Here is a 12,611-nt window from a genome sequence, read left to right on the forward strand (position 1 = left end):
CTTTTCTATCTCATTGCCTGGCCTTTGTACAGGTAAACTTTGGAATCATCTCTCCAACAGGCTGCCTGAACTTAGAGCTCAATACCAGTGACTTTTCCTGGGAAACAAAATCTGAAAGAGAAGCCACCCCAGCCAATCAATTTCACAAAAAAATGTTTCTAGGGAAACTAGGCCCAAGAAGAGCTCCCTAAACATGGCTGATAGTCACCTCATGACAAAGATCCTTTCAGAACATGTGACCCAGCTGCTGCTGTATTGTTATAAAAATTGTTGCACAAGTGTCAGATAAAGAACAGCAAAGGAAACAAGATAAGAAACAGATACATGGGGGGGGGGAGTTGTAAAAGGAAGACGGCAAAACAAGTCTTTGAAAGGAAGATTCAAAGAATGATTATATCTCTAACCTAAGCATATTATGCAGCTCCTGACAAGTACCTTCTGTTTAATCAACTACACAAGGTCCTGCTGAGGAACGAAGGGTGCTGGAGAAGGGGTGTGAGAAGGAATTAATAAATAAGCAAATAAAAACTTGTTCTGTTGAGGAATTCCTTTTCCCCACCATCTTGGATATGAAAAGGAGAAAAGAAAGAACATGTGAACCTTCATAATCAGATTAATTATGAGGAAGAGAATGATGTACACTTTATGATGCAACTGAGAGCAGGGAGGAGTCGGACATTCTCATCATGATAAGAACAGGATAAGAGTTCAGATGGGATACAGTCAAGGCTGTGATCACAAGAGAAGGATGAGTGTCAGGGAGGTCTGACTGAGGGTTGGGAGCAGCTGAGAGGAAACACTGAGGAGGTTAAAAGACAGTGACTTCAGGTGTTCTGTCATTGTCAGTTGTCAACTCTTGGTTGACCCCTTGTGTGTCAAGTAGAGCACAACCCACAGGGACCCTCTGTGGGGTTTCCAAGGCTTGCCTCCGGAAACTCTATGTACAAACAGTGCTCAGGCCATTCGTTCATAGGGTCGCTATGAGTCGTCTACGACTCGACGGCACTAAACAACAACAAACAACATCCTCACAAAAGAATTCTCATCTTCCCTTCATGGAGCAGGTGGTGGATTTGAACTGCCAACCTTTTAGTTAGCAATCTGATAATGTTAGAGTTTATGGATGCTGGGAGAATAAGGAGCTATATATAACTAATAAGTTATCTACCTAGTGCTGCTATAATTGAGATACCACTAGGGGATGGCCTTAACAAACAGAAATGTATTCTTTTACAGGTTAGGAAAGTAGAAGCTGAAATTCAGGGTACTGACTTAGAGGAAGGCCCTCTCACTGTAAATTCTGGAGAAAGGTCCTAATTTCTTTCACGTCTGCAGGCCTCTTGGAGATTGACATGATTCTCTGCCTTTTTCCAGTGTTGAGCAACTTCTCCGCACAGACATCTGAGTGCAGTGCATTCCACTCCCTAAAAGCTTCCTGGTGGAGCTAAGGTGCCCCCTCTCCACCATTGAGATAAAAGGTCTTCCTTACAGGTCATACCCTAGGGAAAGGTCCCTTATCTGATCTATCAGGTCAGTGATGAGATTAAGAGGTTTTATATTCCACCTTTAATCCTTTTATAGCTATTGAGTTTATTAGATCTCAAAGGAATATGATATAGTTTCCACATTATATTATTACATTACACACCATCATATACACATATTTGAGGGGTGGGAAACACAATTCAATCCAGGACACTAGAAAGACAAGTTTTGATCCTTTACTTCATCTTTATTCTTGGACTCTATTTTAGTCTTTGTTGTGTATTCTAAACCCTTTTCTCCCTATTTTCTCCTGTAAAATCTTTCCTTCTTTCATTTGTATAGATAATCAACTGCACTATAGCTGAGAAAAAAAACTTAAAAGCTCAAAAGGAGAAACTGTGCTTCAGAGAAAGGTAATAGGTAAATCATGTGACTAGAGTGAGTATGAGGATCCAAGGGGTGGGAGGGTAGAAATAGAGGGTTAAGGATGTGGGGGGGTGGGAGGTTTTAATTATGGGGTTGCACAATTTTATGGGGGGTGAGGGAAATGGGAAGGATCTGGTGTGAAAACAATGTATTAGAATTTTGTAAACAAACTAGCATTTTAAAAAATAGCTCTAAATGGATTATCAAGGAAAGGTTCTAAAAAGTGAAACCAAGAAAGGAAATTCTAAACAGGAAGTGCAAACAATGTGCAAAGACATAGAATTATACTAGCCAAAGTTTACTAAAATGATGAGAATGTGTGATGTCCATGAGTGCTGGACAGGATGACCCTGGATGTTGACAGGGACAGATTCTGAAAAGTCTTATACCTGACGCTGTCCAGAGAACTCCCTCCTGGCACGTCTCCGCAAGCGCTTGGATTGGCAGGCCATGTTTTGCTATAGTGTAAATTCATTTAAACTGATGTCTGAGTAGCCTTGGCTTATGTTATGTAGAGTGACTAAGGATGCAACTATTCGGCGACACAGCCCACATGAGTAACCAAACCTGTATAATGGAGAGCCCAATCAGGTTTATCTTCAAACCACCAATTCAAACTGTGCCCTTGACACTCTCCCACTGAGAGGGGTGTTGCTTTGTGGCTCTTCATTAAATAATCCATGATGACACTAACATCGAGAAATTGATCTACGGAAATGATGTATGTAGGAGTACGATGTGATCAGATTTGCATTCTAGAAAGAAAAGTTAAAAACAAAACCCCTTCAAACTCATTGCAGTCGAGTTGGAACCATCTCATAGCTGAACCTCCAGTGGGTTTGCAGAGGCTGGGAATCACAGGGGAAAAGATTGTCCATCTTTATTCCAAGGAGCAGATGGTGGATTTTAATTTCATGCTTTGGGTTGGTGTACAACTCCTTACACACTAGACCACCAGAAAGAAAATTTAAGATCCTTGAAATAGTAGTGATTTTAGTTTCACTTATATGCACACTTTAGGATTTAATCACCTCATACAATTTCCTGTAATTCTACAACAGGAAAGGAAACTCTCTTAGCATGCACCAAGTTACAGGGGTTTAGTATTAAAGTAAGATAAGAAATTCTCCACCCATCTAGCATCGATATACAAATGTATCTCCTCATTGCCATGCAGTCAGAACCAACTCACAGTGTGTTTTCAGAGGCTATAAATCATACAGGATGAGATTGCCCAGCTTTTCCCCATGGAGCAACTGGTGGGTTTGAACTATCTGCCTTTGTATATGTACTTTAACTCCTTACTCACCAGCCCACCAAAGAAGTCATTTTAAAGAGAACCTGGTTGACCACTCAAACATATGAGCTTTCTTTCCCTTCCTTCTCTCTTCTTAACTTGAGGTTCTCCAGCTTTTTTGTGCATAAATTGAGTTCAGTTGCATATACGCCATGCCTTGTCAGAAATATTCAAAAGTTTGGTGTTTTCTAAGGTAAAAAGATAGATTTATTAGAAAGTTACGTTCCAAAGGGGTAGACCTCCCTCCAGGAAAGGACATATGGCCAAGAGACCCCCAAAGTACTTTTAACTCTGAGATCTTTAATTTATGTACTGTCTGTAGATTCTACAGGCTAAGATTAGCATATCTAATCTCACGCAGTAAATCCGGAGCAGGAAAAGCATAGGCCCCAGGGCCATGCTAAACATCTACCTAGGGGACAGAGGTACTTCCTACTTCTGCCTTCTGTGTCCTCCCTCTTGTCTTATCTCCCTCAGCCCTTGCTTCTGACCCACATTCTCTGTACTTTCATTCTATTCAGCATTTGCTAGCTGTTGGGTTAGGCCGTAATCCTTAGAATACTCAGATGTCTGGGATGAAGGCACATTCGCCTCACTCATCTTCTCGCAGGAATAATGGCTGAATTCACTGTCAAAATGGGTTACCTCACCTCCACACATACTAAAATAAAGTATGATCTAAGTGTGAATCTCTTCCAATGAGTATAAATGTAATTTTGCTGTGGGGTGGTTTTTTTTTCTGTTTATTCATCAATAAATCAGAATAAAAATAGTACTACCCTCATACAGTTTGGGACATAATATCCAACCAACCAGTCATGTCTCAGCTAATATCAGCTTCTTCCTTATCTCAATGTCTTAGAACATTTACAGAGGAATTCCTTTATTTTTAGGCTGAAAAGTTGAGCCTATTCCACTCCCATTTCTCATGTCCGTGACTGATGATCATATGTTCAGGTAAACCATCACCCATAATCATGGTAACAAATCTAAACACTCATTTTCATTCTAGAAGGAACTCAATATAGATGCATTTTTTTTAGATTTTAATCAAAGTTTATAGAGAACATGGATTCCCATTCATTGATTGTTGTACATTTTCCTCCCTGCCCACCCCTCTGGCCCGAGTTTGCTTTTCTCTTTAAAAAAACCCCAAAAGCCGAAAACCTCTTTCACTGTTATACAATTAGCATCCCCAGTCCACTTACTATGCAGAACTTATTCTGAACTCTCATCATGAAAATAATACCTAATCATATATTCCTTTTAGGAAGTTCTTTCCTTCATCTGTTTCAATGCCGCATACATTTTTTTACCTCTTTTCTTAGTTTCCTTCCAATGCCGATGTCAGTCCTATTTTATAATAGTGACATTAGGCAGTATTTGTCCTTTTGTGACTGAGTTATTTCACTCAGCATAATGTCCTCCAGGGTCACCCATTTTGTGTAATATTTCATGAGTTGCTTGTTCTGCAGTGCTGCATAATATTCCATTGTGTGAATATACCACAGTTTCTCATATCCATTCATTTGTTGATAGGTACTTGAGTTGTTTTCATCTCTTTGCCATTGTGAACAATGCAGCAATAAAATGGGTGTGCATATATCTGCTTGGGTGGCAGTTCTGGTTTCTTTAGGGTATATTTCCAGCAGTGGCATTGCTGGGTCAAATGGTATTTCTATTTCCCAACTTTTTGAGAAGGCACCATATTGCTTTCCAGGGTGGTTGCACCATTTTACACTCCCACCAACAGTGGATAAGTGTCCCAGTTTCTAAACAACCTCAACAGCATTTGTTATTTACTGCCCTGTTGAATTTTGCTCTTGTTCCCAGGGTGAGATGATATCTCATAGTTATTTTGATTTGCATCTCTCTTAGAGCTAGGGATTTTGAATATTTCTTCATGTGTTTGTTTGCCATCTGAATGTCTCCTTTGGTGAAGTGTCTGCTCCTTCCTGTGCCCATTTTGTGATTGGGTTGTTTACCTTTATCTTGTTGTGGTGCTAGATGTGTTTTTATATGGTGGTATGGTATTAGTCTTCTGAAATAAATGTGTATTTATTACTATATGTTAAAAACTATGCTAAATAGCATAAATTACAGAAATAGGTACAAATTCAAGAAAAATTTTCTATTATATCAATGGGAAAATAGATTAATACTTAATGTGAATATTAAGAGAATTTAAATGAAAGATTGTCTAAAACACAATGTACATGCATGAAACACCATGTACATAAATGACAATATTAATGATAAAAGAATATTAAAGAGAATGCATTAGCTGGAAAGATTTAGGAAAAGGGTTGTATCCTTTTTGTCTTATTTCCATAATGATAAAATGTGGAATATTTAACATAATATTATATCATATTATCTTCAAAATTATTTTTAGCATTCATAAATGTGAATTAAATAGAAAAGTTTGTCTTAAGTTATTACATTCTGAAATTATTAAGGATCATCTCTCTTTCTTTCTCAGTGCTATCAACTTGGTTCTGCCCCAGGGCTGACCCTCCACCAGATTTCCAAGACTATAAATCACATAGAAGAAATGGTTCATTCTTCTCTCTCAGGGCAGTTGATTGACCCCAACTGCCAGAGAAGCATGGGATTTGAGCTCACAATGCAACTCTATGCACTCTACCCCATAAGAGCTCTCAAGAATTGTATTTACTTATGTCTATTACCATTTGGCATAGTGAATACTTTAAGAAAATTATTGTTGATGAATATTTTACTAATTTTTTCCTTTTGCTGTTGTTCTTGTTGTTGATTGTCATGGAGTTAAGCACAACTCATAGCGATCTTATGAACAAAAAGCCTGAAGCTTTTCTATAACTATCGACATTTATCAAAGTTCATAGAGTTTCTAGAGGCATGTTGTTTAGGAAGTGAATGCCACGCCTGCTTCCAAGCCTGTCTTAAACTGGCAGTAAACCAAACACTGTCAACCTTGGGTAACTGTTATGGCATTCAACACCCCAATGACACAAGGTTCAGTATCTCTGCAACCCCAGGTTACCTCAGGACAGCATATTGACGGAAGAGTGCTGTACCATTTCAAGGAATGTTCCTTCAAAATATAGTAACAACCAACTTTAAATACAAAGGTATTTCCCAAGATCTTGTTGACTCTAAACAAGAGGCTTAAATAAAAAACAACCAATATAGTGTGTGGTTGTTATGTGCTGTTGAGACACCAGTGATGTATAGCGACCCTATGGACAGCAGCTCTGAACCCTGCCCTGTCCTGAGCCAGTCTCACTAATTCCAACATACCAACCCCCATTTCCCCAGATACTACTATATCAATCCATCTCATCCGGTGTCTTCCTCTACTGTGCTATCTGTCCTCTCTTCCGAGCATGATGTTCTTCTCCAAGGACTTAACTCTCCTGGCCACATCCAAAGCATGTGAGAGAGACAGAGCTTCAAAATCCTAGCCTCCAAAGAGAGACTTGGATTCCCCCTCTCCAAGACCGACTGATTTGTTTTCTTGGCAATCATAGTATGTTCAAGACTCTTCTCCAGAACCACAACTCGAAGGCATCTATTCTTCTTCTGTCATCGTTAGTCATCGTCCAGATCTCTGAAGCATAACAAGTAATTGAGAAGACCATGTCCTGGATTAGGCATAGCTTTGTATATAGACTGACAGCATTGCTCTTCAGTACTTTGGAGAGGTCCATGACAGCTGATTTTCCCAATGCTATCTTTTGATTTCCTGACTGCTGGTGTTATTAGTGTTGATTGTGGATCTAAGCAAGCTGTAATTGTTAACAACCTCAATCTCTTCTCCATATGAAATGGTTCTGTCAATCATCCCAGTGGTGAGAATCTTTGTCTTCTTGATGTTGAGCTTCAATCCATATTGAAGACTACAGTCTTTGACATTTTACAGCAAGCGCTTCAGGTCTTCTTTAGTTTCAGAAAGCAAGGTTGTGTCATCTGTATATCATAGGTTGTTAATGAATCTTCCTCCAATCTTGATGCCACACTCCTCCTCATACAGCCCTGCTTTCCAAATTCTCTATTCTGCATACAGATTGAAATGGTATGGTGGCAGGATGCATCCCAGACACAGTCCTTTCCTGATTTTGAACCATGCATTTCCCTACTCTGTTCTAAGTACTGCTTCTTGGTCCAAGTATAAATTTCACATAAGCACAATCAAGTGTTCTGGGAATCCCATTTTCCTCAAGGTTAGCCACTATTTGTTGTGATCCACACAGTCAAATTTGCCTTTGCATTTGTCCATGAAACACAGATAGACATTCTTCTGGCATTCTCTGCTTTCTTCCAAGATCCATCTGACATTGGCAAGAATATCCCTATTGTCAAGACCTCTCCCAGGAGAAAATAAAAGCGAGATATTGGCTTTAATACTTTAAAATTGCACAAGTAAGAACAATTTTAAATAATACATAAAAAAGATCATTTTTTTATCCTTTCCCAACCATTTTTGTCGGCAGCTCTAGGCGGAGGGCTGGCCGGCACCTAAGACGAGAAGATAGTGGCTGCAAAAAAAATGAAAAGGTCCCTGGAGCTGATCAACTCCAGGCTCCAACTTATTTTGAGAAGTGGGAAATACATGCTGAGATACCAGGAGATTCAGAAGATGAACAGACAAGGAAAAAACAAGTTGGCCGTCCTCGCCCACAACTGCCCAGCCTTGAGGAAAACTGAAATCGAGTACTACACCATGTTGGCCAAAACCAGTGTCCATCACTACAGTGGCAATAATATTGCCCTGGACACAGCATATGGAAATACTAGAGTATGCATGTTGGCTAGCATTGATCCAGGTGACTCTGATATCATTAGAACCATGCCAGAACAGATTGGTGAAAAATAAATCATGAAATATTTTTCTGCAATAAAATTGTCCAGAGTTTGTTTTTAAAAACAAACAAACAAAAAACCCTATGATCAATCAATGTTTGTTAGTCTATAAATAATGAGTGAAATAAGAACAAAATAAAGGAACAGAGAAATATGCCTACATCTAGGAATTGGCATAATTATGGCACTGCCTGGAGTTTTGTGGTGTCCAGTTTGCACAATTGCATATGTTGTTAGATGCTGTCAAGTTGATTGCACCTCATTCCTACCCTATGAGCAATGGATGTGAGCTTTGCCCTGTCCTGCATCATCCCATTATTATAGACACTACGTCAGTCCATTTTGTTGAAGAGCTTCCTCTCATTCTCTGATCCTCCACTCCTCCCCAGGATGATGACCTTTTTCAGGGGCTCCCTTTCCTGACAACCGGCCCCAAGTACGTGAGACCAAGGTTCACTTGCCTTGCCTTGAGGGAGCACCTTGGCTGCATTTCATCCAAGACAGACTTGCTTTTCCTTTTGGTGTGGGAACCAGGGAGACAATGATGTTGGTGGCAGTGGCATCCACAGCAGCTGGAAAGGTTGCAAAATTGAATTGAAATATCAAATCAAGAAAGCAACAGAGTAGAGCCGTAAACAGTGCAGGAGGGACACGTAGTGTGTGGTGGTAGTAGCAGCGGTATTCACACAACCTGAGAAGGTCGCGTCTCCTCCTTTGGCTCAAGTGCTTATTCATCCCCATAATTCACCAGTTAGTGGAACTTATTCCCTCAACTCCACCCAACCAAATCCCTTACCTACCTCTCAAGACTCAGCTCTACCTTAGGCGACACCCATGCCGTCCTGTATCAGGAGCCAGAAGTTCTCAGCACTTCCTCCCAGAGTGTTCATACTGTACTTGGCCTGCAATCAGCTCCAGATTAGTGGGGACACCTCCAGTGACCAGGAAACATCCATCCCCTGTTCTGGCAAGCAACATTTCTAGCCCATAGCCTATGCTCCTCCGAGGCCAGCAGAAACTCTGCGAAGGATAGGGCCTCGCGTTCCAGCTGACACCTTCAGCACACACTAGACCGGAAGAGGTGCTTCTCATGTCCCCGCTCACATCTTGGGCTTTTGGTCCACACTCAGACAAGCAGAAACTCTCACCTGACTCCACACTCAACTCCGGTCTCCTGCTGAGCTGGCAACTGTACACTGTGGTCCCACATTTCACTAGGGAGCTCTGGTATCCTAGTGGTAAGAAGCTGTCCTGCAGTCCCAAAAGCACACAGTTCAAATCCACCAGCTGTTCTGTGGAGGATGGGCAATTTCCTCCTGTGTGATTCGCTGCCTCTGAAAACCCACTGGAGGGTGAGCTATGAGTCAGATCTGACTCAATGGCACATAACAAGAACATGTATTCATTAGGGAGTTCTGGTGGCTTAGTAGTAAGGAATTACACTGCCAAAATGCAAACGTACACAGTTCAAATCCATCAGCTGCTCTGCAAGAGAAAGACAGGCAATCTCCTCTCCTGCAATTTACTACTTTTGAAAACTTGCTGGATATTCTGCTATAGGTCAGTTTCAACTTGACAATAAACAAAATCAACAACAATGTATATTCATTTGTATTGGCCACTTTGAATCAGACAGTTATATTCTCTGTTATGATGGGAATGAAAAAGTGATGAAGAATGGTGTTGCATTTATAGTCAAAAAGTCTATTTGAAGACTTTGAAGTAGAATGCTGTTAGGATACATATGCATACAAGGAAGGCCTGTTAATATAACTATTATTCAATTATATACACCTAACAACTAAAGCCAAAGATGAAAAAGTTGAGGATTTGCACCAACTCTTGTAGTCTGAAATGGATTGAACATGAACCAAAATGCATTAATAATAATTGGTGACTAGAATTCCAAATTTGAAAACAAAGAAGAATTGGTAGTTGGAAAAAACAGACTGGTTGACAGAAGTGAGGCTTGACATGGAATGATAGCATTTCACACAATCAATTACATTATTTTTTTTTCATTGCAAATACAGTCACTATGCACACGGACCTAATAGGAATTGGATTGGATACATCTAGGGGATAAGTCAGTAGGGAAGTTCAAAATCAGCAGTCAAAACAAGACCAGGGCTGACTCTGGAACAAATCACTTACAGTTCATGTGCAAGTTCAAATTGAAGTTGAAGAAAATTAAAACACATCCATATGAACCAAAATAGGACCTTGAATCTATGCCATGTGAATTTAAAAGAAATCTCAAGAATAGATTTGATGGATTAAACATTAATGACTGAATAACAGATGACTTGTTGGCTTACATCAAGGATATATCATCAATGAAGAAAGTAAAAATTCTCAAAATCAGAAAGAAAGTAAAGATCATAATGGATATCAGAGGAGACTCTGAGAACAGTCTAAAACACAGAGAGATCAAAACAAAGGGATGACGTCTTGATTTCCGGATTCTCAATTCTGTTCCATTGGTCTATGTGCCTGTCATTGTACCACAACCATGATATTTTGGAGAATACCACTGTGTGCTAGGGTTTGAGGTCAGGGAGTGCTATGTCTCCCACTTGATTTTTGTTTTTTAAAAGTGCTTTGCTTATTTAAGGGTCTCTTTCTCCTCCAAATAAACTTGACAACTTCCCTTTTGATCTCCTTGAAAAATGAATATGGTATCTGTATTGGTATTCCATTGAACATGTAGATTGCTTTTGTTTACACTGACCAATGCAACAGAATTAAAAACCAGAATGGACCCATCTATTTATGGTCAGCTGATATTTGACAAGGAAATAAAATCTATCAAATGGGGAAATGACAACCTCTTCAAGAAATAGTGTTGGTAAAACTGGACGGCTACCTGCAGAAAGCTGATACAGGATCCACTTCTCACACCATACACAAAAATCAAATCAAAGTAGATCAGAGACCTAGCAGTAAATCCCAAAACCATAAAATTTATCAGAGACAATCTGGGATCAAGTTTAGAAGGCCGAGTGTATGGTATGAAGAGACTTCCAAATACAGCCAGAAATGCAAAATCTGGAGAGAATAAAATTGATGAATGGGACTTTCTAAAGAGTAAATCTCTGTGCTTATCAAAAACTTTTTCCAAGAGGGTGAAAAGAAAGCCTACTGACTGGGAAAAAACATTTACCAATAGCATAACAAAAGTTTACAGAATACTCCTAGACCTCCAGAACAAAAAGACTGATAACCCAATAGCAAAATGGGAAAAAGACGTGGGAAAGCTTTTCACAGAGGAAGACATTCAGGTAGGCAACCAACATATGAAATGCTCAAAATCAGTGGGAATGAGAGAGAAGCAAGTAAAAACCACAATAAGATACCATCTCACCCCAGTAGCAGCAGCAAAGTTTAGTAGGGCAGCAAGCAATAAATGTTGGAGAGGATGCAGACAGGTGGGAACTCTTATACACTGTTGGCAGGATGGTAAAATGGTGTAACCACTCTGGAAGACAGTGTGGCGTTTCCTCAAAAAGTTGAATATAGAAGTTCCGTATGATCCAGCTATTTCGCCATTAGAAATATACCCCAAGGAAATTAGAACTGAGACCCAGAGATTTGTACACGAATGCTCATAGCACCATCACAAGAACATGGAAATAGAGCAAACGTCCAACCACAACTGAATGGATTAAGAAATTGTGGTGGATTCACACAATGGAATACTATGGAGCACTCAGGAGCAACAATTTTGAAAAATATTACATAACTTTGGAGGGGCTGGAGAACATTATGCTGAGTAAACTAATGCAGTCTCTTAAGGACAAATACTGCATTAAGATCATTATTGTAAAAATAGAAGGATAACTAGTAAAAGATGTATAGGAACTCAAGTGAGGGAGGGCTGAGGATGGGTAGGGATGAAACCATAGGGTTACACAGTTTGGTGGTGGAGGGAGAGGACTCGGGAGAAAAGGCAGCATAATGATGGGCAAGGTCCAATGGTGATTAATTTTATAAAATATAATGCATGAGAATGACTGTAAGAAACATCATGCGAATGAAGAATAGTGTGAAACACAATGCATATGAACTTCGTATGCAAACCATTTTTTTCAAAAAGAGAAGAAATGAAGTAAAAGAGATAAACAGAAAATGTCAAAGGACAGCTCAAGACGAAGTATTATCAAGAAATCTGCAAAGAGCTGTAGTTAGAAAAACCAAAGAGAAGAACTTGCTCAGCATTACTCAAGCTGAAAGAACAGAAATATAATTCCAGCCTTGAGTTGCTATTCTAAAGGAGTCTAGGAGCAAAATCTTGAATGATGCAGGAAACATCAAAAGAAGATGGAAGGAATACACAGAGTCACTGTACTTAAAAGAATTTGCCAACATTGAATCATTTATGAAAATAGCATATGATTAAAAACAAATGGTAGTTGAGGGAAGAAGTTCAAGCTGCACTAAGGCATTGGCAAAAAATAAAGCCCCAGGAATGGATAGAATACCAAGGTTTCAACACATTTCAACAAACAGATACAGCCCTGGACTTGCTCCTTAATCTATGCCAAGAAATTTGGAAGAC

The 12,611-nt window shown here is 39.6% G+C and overlaps 1 protein-coding gene across 1 annotated transcript; it reads left to right on the forward strand.

Annotated features, from left to right (window-relative positions):
• Positions 1–3,605: 3,605 nt before the first annotated feature.
• On the forward strand, positions 3,606–8,066 carry LOC102852122 (60S ribosomal protein L30-like). The gene is made up of 2 exons (XM_006891997.1): positions 3,606–3,633; positions 7,714–8,066. The coding sequence occupies exons 1-2, from the start codon at positions 3,606–3,608 to the stop codon at positions 8,064–8,066; spliced, it is 381 nt and encodes a 126-aa protein (XP_006892059.1).
• Positions 8,067–12,611: the final 4,545 nt, after the last annotated feature.

The sequence above is a fragment of the Elephantulus edwardii genome, unplaced genomic scaffold (genome assembly GCF_000299155.1).
Source record: "Elephantulus edwardii isolate Elephantulus edwardi_28Jun2011 unplaced genomic scaffold, EleEdw1.0 scaffold00108, whole genome shotgun sequence".
NCBI lineage: Eukaryota > Metazoa > Chordata > Mammalia > Macroscelidea > Macroscelididae > Elephantulus > Elephantulus edwardii.

Bases quoted from the DNA above. Each gene is read 5' to 3' on its own strand.
- LOC102852122 (XM_006891997.1), top strand. From the start codon at position 3,606: ATGCTAAACATCTACCTAGGGGACAGAG. The intron at 3,634-7,713 runs GTACTTCCTACT...CCGGCACCTAAG, and splicing joins CATCTACCTAGGGGACAGAG to ACGAGAAGATAGTGGCTGCA.